At 50.7% G+C, this 8,269-nt stretch overlaps 1 protein-coding gene across 1 annotated transcript in view; it reads left to right on the top strand.

Annotated features, from left to right (window-relative positions):
* The first annotated feature begins 154 nt into the window (after positions 1-154).
* The window catches only part of LOC148163392 (leucine-rich repeat-containing protein 37A3-like), a 39,920-nt gene continuing 31,805 nt past the window's right edge, over positions 155-8,269 (top strand). The window contains 5 exon segments of the mRNA XM_088027066.1: positions 155-361; positions 363-1,259; positions 1,543-1,808; positions 1,967-2,148; positions 5,637-6,707. Coding sequence (XP_087883192.1) covers positions 155-361; positions 363-1,259; positions 1,543-1,808; positions 1,967-2,148; positions 5,637-6,707 — 2,623 coding nt within the window.

Genomic DNA, 8,269 nt, shown 5'->3' with positions numbered 1-8,269 from the left:
CTTGGCCAGCAGAGCTCCCCGAGGAGGCTGGGCCCATCCCAGCCCAGCCGGAGGCCCCGGCTCAGCCTGCGGAGCGCCCCGAGGAGGCTGGGCCTACCGCAGTCCAGCTAGAGGCCCTGACGTGGTTCGCTGCGCCCCAGAGCCTCCGCGTGTCATGTCCCGGCTGCGCCTCTGGGTCCTGCTGCTCCTCCTCACGTGGCAATCGTGTCTGGTGGTCCAGGCAGCTCAGCCTCTGGAGTGGGCCCTGGACCCTGCCCAGCTGACCGCTGACCTCCTGGGGCCCACTGAGCCCTGGTCTTCGCACTCCTCTGAATTCCCACCCGAATCGCCCCAGGTACTTACACCCCCAGCAGAGCCGGGGGGGGGGGTCTCATTACTTGGGGTCCTCAGCTCCAGCCCAGATGTAGGCCCTGCCTAAGGAGTTGACTGAAACTTTGATTCCGTTTCCTGACACGGATTCAGTTGGCGAGCTGCCCCCAGAGGCAGATCAGGATCTGAATGACAAGCTAACCCAGCTTTTTGAAGGGTTCCCAGAGGTGGTTCCAAGACTAGGTTGGGATCAGAATCAGACCATAGCTCCGCCTCCTCGACTCCAAAGTAAGACTAAAACTGTAGGTCTAGATCAGGCTGAAGATCACCAATCATTTGAAATACTTCCACCGCCTCTGGATAGTCACAGTTCAAAGCCAACAAAGTTCATTGTTTCACCCCCAAACCTGGAGAAAGATCTAGCTCAGCATCAAAGGCTTGCCAAAGTTGTTGGAACTCCAAACCAATTTACAAATAAAGACCACCTAGAACAAGAGTTGCAGGATGATTTTTCAGATTCCAGTATGGATATCCTATATCCTGAGGAGAACCTACCAATGGATTTCCCAGGGGGATCAGATCAATCTCCAAAGCTCCCTGAGGAGGTTGAAATTCCTCCACTCCGGCACGAGACCCCAAATCATCTAGAGTTGCTTGAGGAAGCTGAATCTTTTTTGTCTCAGATGGAGGCCCAGGCCCAACATCCAGAGCCCCCTGAAGAGATAGAAACATCTCCAATTCAGCAGGGGTCTCCATCTCCGCCTCCAGAGATCCTTAAGGAAGCTGTAAACCCACAGGAGGCCCCAGCTGAGCTTTCAAGTACCGTTGAAGAGATCAAACTTTCAGTCCAACGGGAAGCCTCAGATCAACCTACACAGGCCCCTAAGGAAGTAGAACCTTTGACCCTGCAGGAGGCCCCAGCTCAACCTCCAGAGCCATCTAAAGAGAGGGTACCTCAACCAACAGCACATGAGGTGAATGTGCCATCTCTAAGTAAGAAAGAAGCACAGTGGCCAAACTTCTCCAACGTCACTGTTAAACCTGTGGATCTGGTACTTACTGTAATTCTAACTCACCCTCCAGAGCGCACCGAGGAGGCTCAGCCTTCTCCAACCCAGCAGGAGGCCCCAGCTCAGCCTGTAGAGCGCCCCGAGGAGGCTGTGCCTACACCAGTCCAGCTAGAGGCCCCAGTTCAGCCACTAGAGCTCCCCGAGGAGGCTGGGCCCATCCCAGCCAAGCCGGAGGTCCCGGCTCAGCCTGCAGAGCGCCCGGAGGAGGCTGGGCCCACTGCAGTCCAGCCGGAAGCCCCGGCTCAGCCAGCAGAGCCCCCCGAGGAGCCTGGGCCCAATGCCGCGCAGCCGGAGGCCCGGGCTCCGCCTGCAGAGCGCCCTGAGGCAGCTGGGCCCATCCCAGCCCAGCAGGAGGCCCCGGCTCTGCCTACAGAGCGCCCCAAGGAGGCTGGGCCTACCCCAGCCCAGCCAGAAACCCTGGCTCAGCGTGTAGAGCGCCCCGAGGAGGCTGGACCTAGTCCAGTCCACCAGGAGGCCCCAACTCTAGTTCCATAGTTTCCTATGGAGTATCTACTTCAAACTTCAGTAAGTGATGAGGAGATAAGTCAAGCTATTAGCCACTATCTAACTTATTTACGGTTTTCCAGTGTTACACATAAATCTGCGGATGTGGAACTTACCATAACTCCAGAGCCGGCAAAGGAGGTTGAATCTTCTACAGCCCAGCAGGAGGCTCCACCTCAGCCTCCTGAGCAGACTGAGGAAGCAGAGCCTTCTTCAACCAAGCAAGAGACCTCAGCTAAGCCTCCAGAGGCGGTTGAGCCTTCAAGTGAGCAGCAACCAGCTCAGCCTTCTCAGTCTCCTGGGCGGCTTGAACCTTTTCTAACTCAGCAGGAGACCCCAGCTCAGCCTTCAGAGCCTCCTGAGGAAGCTAAGCCTCCAAGCATACAGGAACCACCAGCTCTGCTTTCTGAGCCTAGTGAGGAATGTGAACTTTCTCTGACTCAGCAGGAGATCCCAGCTCAGCCCCCAGAGAATCCTGAAGAGGCAGAACATTCTCTAGCTCAGCAGGAGCCCCCAGCTCCGCTTCCAGAGCCTTTTGGAGAAGCTGAATCTTCCTCAACCCAGGAGGAGACCTCAGCTCAGGCTGCAGGGCTCCCTAATGAGGCAGAATTTACAACCCAGCAAGAGACCCCAGCTCAGTCTCCAGGAGAGGTAGAATCTTCAGCAACCCTGCAAGAACAACCAGTTCAGCCTCCAGAGCTGCCTTCTGGGGAGGTGGAACCTTCTCCAACCCAGCAGGAGCACCCAGCACAACCTCTAGAGCATCATGAGGTGACCGTTTCGCCTCCAGGTCACCATCATGTTCAATATTTAAACCTGCCCAATGTCAGTGTTAAACCTGCAGATGTGCAGTTTACTATAACACCAGAACCCATTACAGAGGTGGACCTTTGCCAGTTCAGGATGAGGCTGCAGCTCAGCCCTCTGTGCCCCTTAAAGTGGAACCATTTGCAATGCAGCATGAAGCCCCAACTCTGCCTCTACAGTCCCCTGAGGAAGCTGAACCTTTGCCAGTTCAACAGGAGACTCCAACTGAATCCCCAGAATCTACCACACAGGAGAAACCTCCAACACAGCAGGAAACCCCAGTTCAGCATCCCGAGGATCCTGGAGCAGTTAACACTCCCACAACCCAACAGGAAGCCCTGGCTCATCAATCACACAGCCCCGAGGGTGAACCATATTCCACCCAGGAGGAGGCCCTGGCCAAACCTCCAGAGACCCAGGAAGAGGGTGAACCTTTTCCACCCCAGCAGGAGGCCCCAGCTGAGCTTCCACAGACCCCTGTAGAGGCTGAACCTTCCTCAATACAGGAGGAGAGCCAGGGGCATCATCCACAGACTCCTGAGAAAGTTAAACCTTCAACCCAGCAGGAGAGCCCATTCCAGCATCCACAAGCCCCTGAGGAAGGAAAACTGTCTCCATCCCAGGAGCAGGCACCAGCTAAATTTCCACAGAACCCTGAGAGGGTGAATCTTCAACCCAGGACGAGAGCCAGGGTGGGGATGCACAGACATCTGAGCAGGTTGCACCTTCTCCAACCCAACAAGAAGCCCCAGCGGAGGTACTGCAGACCTCTGAAGGGATCAAACCTTCTACAACCCAGGAGGAGTCCCCATTTCAGCACCCTCAGGTCCCAGAGGAGGGTGAGCCTTTTCCAACCCAACCGGAGACCCCAACTGAGTATCTAGAGTCTCTTGAGGGGATTGGGCGTTCTCCAGGCCATTCAGAGGCCACAGTTCAGCATTCAAATCCCCTTGGGGAGGTTAAACCTGCAACCCATCAGGAGGCCCCAAGTCAGCAGCTACAGACCTCTGAGGAAGTTAACCCTTCTGCCATCACAGCAGGAAGCCATACCTCAGCATCCAGAGCCTTCCGGTGAGGTTGAACCTCCTCCAACCCAACAGGAGGAGGTCCCAGCTTACTCTCCAGAGCATCATGTGGTAACAGTTTCTCCTCTAGGTCAGAGTGAAGCTCAGCTTCTGCTGTTGCCCAGTGTCACTGTTAAACCTGTGGATCTGGCACTAACCATAACTCCAGGGTCTACTAATGAGGTTGAGACTTTTCTACCCCAACAAGAGGTCTCAGCTCAGTCTGCGGTGTTCCCTGAGCAGTTGGAACCTTCTCCAATCCAGCAGGAGGCCTGAGATCATCCAGCACCCCCTGAAAATGTTGAACCTTCTCCAATCCAGCAGGAGGCCCGAGATCATCCAGCCCCCCCTGAAAATGTTGAACCTTCTCCAATCCAACAGGAAGTCCCAACTCAGCCTGAAGATCTTCCTGAGGAAATTGAACCATCTCCAATCCAGCGGGAGGTCCCAGATCAGCCTCCAGCACCCCCTGAAAATTTTGAACCTTTTCCAGTGCAGCAGGGAGTCCCAATTCAGCCTGAAGATCTTCCTGAGGAAATTGAACTTCCTCCAAGCAGCAGTGGAGCTCAGCTCTGTCTCAAGTGTCTGTTGTGGGTGTAGAACCTTCTCTAGTCCAGCATGCGGTCCCAGCTCAGCGTCCAAAGCCCAGTGAGGGGATCGGGCCTTCTCCAGTTCAGTATGAGCACACAGCTCAGTCTCCAGAGTCCTCTACAGATATTGTATCTCAGGCTCCAGTACATCATGAGGTGACATTCTCACCTCTAGGTCCCGGTAAAGCTCAGCATCCAATGTTGCCCAGTATCACAGTTCAACCTATAGATCTGGAGGCTTCCATAACTCCAGTGCCAACTAAGGTTGAACATTCTCCAGTGCAACAGGAGGTCCCTGCGCAAGCTCCAGTTCCCCCTGAGCAGATTGAATTTTCTTTAATCCAGTTCAAGCCTCTTTCCCACTCTCCAGAGATCCCCAAAAATGAATCTCTTCCAGGCCAACAGGAGCCCATAGCTCAGACCCCAGACCCTCCTAACGAGGTAGAACCTGCTTCAGGCCAACAGGAGGTCCTAGCTGAGCCATCAGAGCCCCCTAAGGAGATTGAACCATCTGCAAATGAACATGCAGTCTCAGCTCATCCTCCAAAGCCCACTGAGGAGGTCAAACCTCCACCCCAGGAGGAGACTCCAGCTCAGTCTCTGTCCCCCAGCAGGCCCTAGCTATATCTCCTGAGACCCCTAAGGAGGTAGAACTTTTTCCCACACAGCCAGAGTCCCCATCTCAGCCTCCAGAGCCCCCTGAGAAGGTAGAACCATACCCAGTCCAGCAGGAAGCCCCTGCTCAGCCTTTAGAGCCCCCTAATGAGGCAGAATCTTCAACCCAGCAGGAGGCTCTAGCTCAGTCTCCAGTTCACCAACAGGCCCCAGCTAAATCTCCTGGGCCCTTTAAGGAGTTAGAACTTTCTCCAACCCAGCAGGAGGCCCCAGCTCAGTCCCCTGTCCCCCAGCAGGCCCCAGCTATATCTCCTGAGCCCCCTAAGGAGGTGGAATCTTCTCCCACACAGCCAGAGGCCCTAGCTCAGCCTTCAGAGCCCCCTGAGAAGGTAGAACCATCTCTAGCCCAGCAGGAGCCCCAGCTCAGCCTCTAGAACTCCCTGACAAATTGGAAACTTTTCCAGTCTCTCAAGAGACCCATTCTCAGCTTCCACAGTCTCCTGAGAAGGTAGAATCCTCTCCAGTCCTGCAAGAAGCCCCATCTCTACCTCTAGAGCCCCTTAAGGAGGTAGAACCTTCTCCAACCCAGCAGGAGGCTCTAGCTCAGCCTCCAGAACCACCTAAGGAGGTTGTAGCACAACCTCCAGTCCATAATGAGGTGACAGTTCCACCTCTAGGACAAGCGCAAGCTCAGCATTCAAACTTGCCCAGTGCCACTGTTAAAACTGTTGATCTGGAGCTTACTGTAACTCCAGAACCTACTACAGAGGCTGAGCATTCCACGGCCCTGCAGCAGACTCTATCTCTTCCAGAGGACCCCGAGGTGACACTTCCACATCCAGAGCACGTTCAGGCTCAGCAAGAGCATTTGACTGAAGTCACAGGTCAACCTTTAGACCTGGAGCTTACCGTAACTCCAGAACCCACTACAGAGTTTGAACATTCTACAGCTCTGAAGAAAACTACAGCTCCTCCAAAGGACCTCGAAGTGACATTTGCACACCTGGAGCAGGTTCAGACTCAGCATCCAACTTTGGCTGAAGTCACAGTTCAACCTTTGGACCTGGAACTTACCATGACTCCAGAATCTGCTTCCGAGGTTGAACCTTCTCCAGCCGTGCATGAGATCCCAGATCAGCATCCAGAGCCGACTAAGGAACTTGTATCCCAACCTCACATATATCAAGAGGCAGCAGTTCCAACACCACACCAGGATCAAGCTCAGCATTGGTGGTCACCAAATGTGACAGTTCAACCTTTGGATCTGGAGCTTACCATAACTCCAGAATCTACTACAGAGGTTAAACAGTCTACAACCCTGCAGCAGACTACAACTCCTCCAAAGGACCTTGACGTGACATTTCCACAGTCAGAGCAGGTTCAGGTTCAGCATCCAACCTTAAATAAAGTCACGGTTAAACCTTTGGACCTGGGGCTTTCCATAACTCCAGAACCTACTACAGAGACTGAAACTTCTCCAACCATGCAAGAGACCCCAGCTCAGCCTCCAGAGCCACCTAAGGAGGTTGTAGTTCAATATCCATTCCATCAGGAGGTGACAGCTCCAACTCCGTGTAAGGATCAAGGTCAGCATCCAGCGTCACCCAGCACCTCAGTTCATCATGTGAACTTGGGGCTTACCATTACTCCAGAACCTATTACAGAGCCTACACATTCTACAGCCACGAAGAAGACTATAGTTCCTCCTCCAAAGGACCTTGAGGTGACACTTGCCCATCCAGAACAGGGTCAGAGTCAACATCCAAACCTGACTAAAGTCACGGTTCCACCTATGGACCTGGAAATTACTGTACGTCCGCAACCGGAGTCATCTGAGACAGTTTTTCCCCCAACGACCCAGCACTCAGTGCTGCATTTTGTAAAATGTACGCCATAAAAGTCATACGCAACTTTAACTGAGGGAGTAGCTACTCCCGTGGCTTTGAGCTAAGGCTGTGGATTTTTAAATTTATCTTTTCTATTATTCTTAGGGATTTTGGTGGAGGTTGGGAGTGTAGAGACTTGGCATATTTCCATCTGCCAACCTGAAATAGCACAACCTCTTAGGAAAATAATTTTGTACCCCTATTAAATCCTAGAGAAACTTAGGCACAAGTACAAGAATGTTCAAAGCAGTACTGTTTGTAATAACTAAAAACTAGAAAACTCTAGTATCCACCAACAGTAGAATGAATAATTAAAGTGTGGTATCGTCATAAAATGGAATACTATTCATTTGAAATATAATGTAAGCCACACAAGTCATCTCAAATTTTCTGGTGGCCACTTAAAAATTAAAAGTAAAAAGAGATGACCTAAATGTTAATATATTTTGTTTAGCTCTTATCTCCAAAATATTATCATTTCAACGTGTAATCATTAGATACATTATTAATAAGATAGTCTACATTTAAACTGTCTTCAAAATATCCAAAATATTATCATTTCTACATGTACTCAGTATAAAAATTGTTAATGAGAGAGTTTAGGTTCTTTTTCCCATACTGCCTCTTTGAAATCTCAATTTGGTTACTAATTTTTTTATCAGAGATACTTGACTGTATTTAGATTTCATAAAATTTACAGTTGAAAAGCTAACCTCACATCCTTGCAAACATATTTAAACATTTTCTAATAACTGTTGAGTATCTGTTTTTTAATTTAAATTTTAAAATAATTGAAATTAACTAAATTAAAAATTCAGCTCCTCCGTCACACTAGCTACTCCCAAGTATTCGGTAGCCACATGTAGCAAGACATGCAATACTAGGCATTGAAATGAATCAACCTCAGCTACACGCAACAATATAATGAATTTATAAGATAACGTTGAATGAAAGAAGCATCATAGAAAATAATACATAAAATATGATTCCATTTATATAGAGTTCAAGAAGAGGCAAAACTAAATTATGTTGTTTACAGCTGCCATATGTTAGGTAAAACTACATTTAAAAAGCAAGGAAATTGGGGGGGCCTGGGTGGCTCAGTTGGTTAAGCATCCAGCTCTTGACTTGGGCTCAGGTCATGATCTCAGGGTCGTGGGACAGGGCTCTACACTCTGTGGGGAGTCTGCTAGAGATTCTCTCTCTCTCCCTCTCCCTCTCCCCCTCCCTCTCTCTTTCAAATTAATAAATCTTGAAAAAAATAAAAAACCCAAAAAGCAAGGAAATTATTATGAAAGTCAGGATAGTGGTTACTTCTGGGGAATCAGAGAGAGGGTTGTGATTGGAAGGGGCACACTGGGGGCTTCTGAGATGCAGGCAGGGCTTTTTGACATGAATAGTGTTACATGAGTATTTGCTTGATA

Source organism: Eumetopias jubatus, unplaced genomic scaffold (assembly GCF_037043125.1).
Source record: "Eumetopias jubatus isolate StellerSeaLion01/CBP00866 unplaced genomic scaffold, mEumJub1_p1.0 scaffold_10, whole genome shotgun sequence".
Lineage (NCBI taxonomy): Eukaryota > Metazoa > Chordata > Mammalia > Carnivora > Otariidae > Eumetopias > Eumetopias jubatus.
The sequence above is the reverse complement of the archived record's forward strand: the minus strand, read 5'-3'. Positions and strand labels throughout refer to the sequence as shown.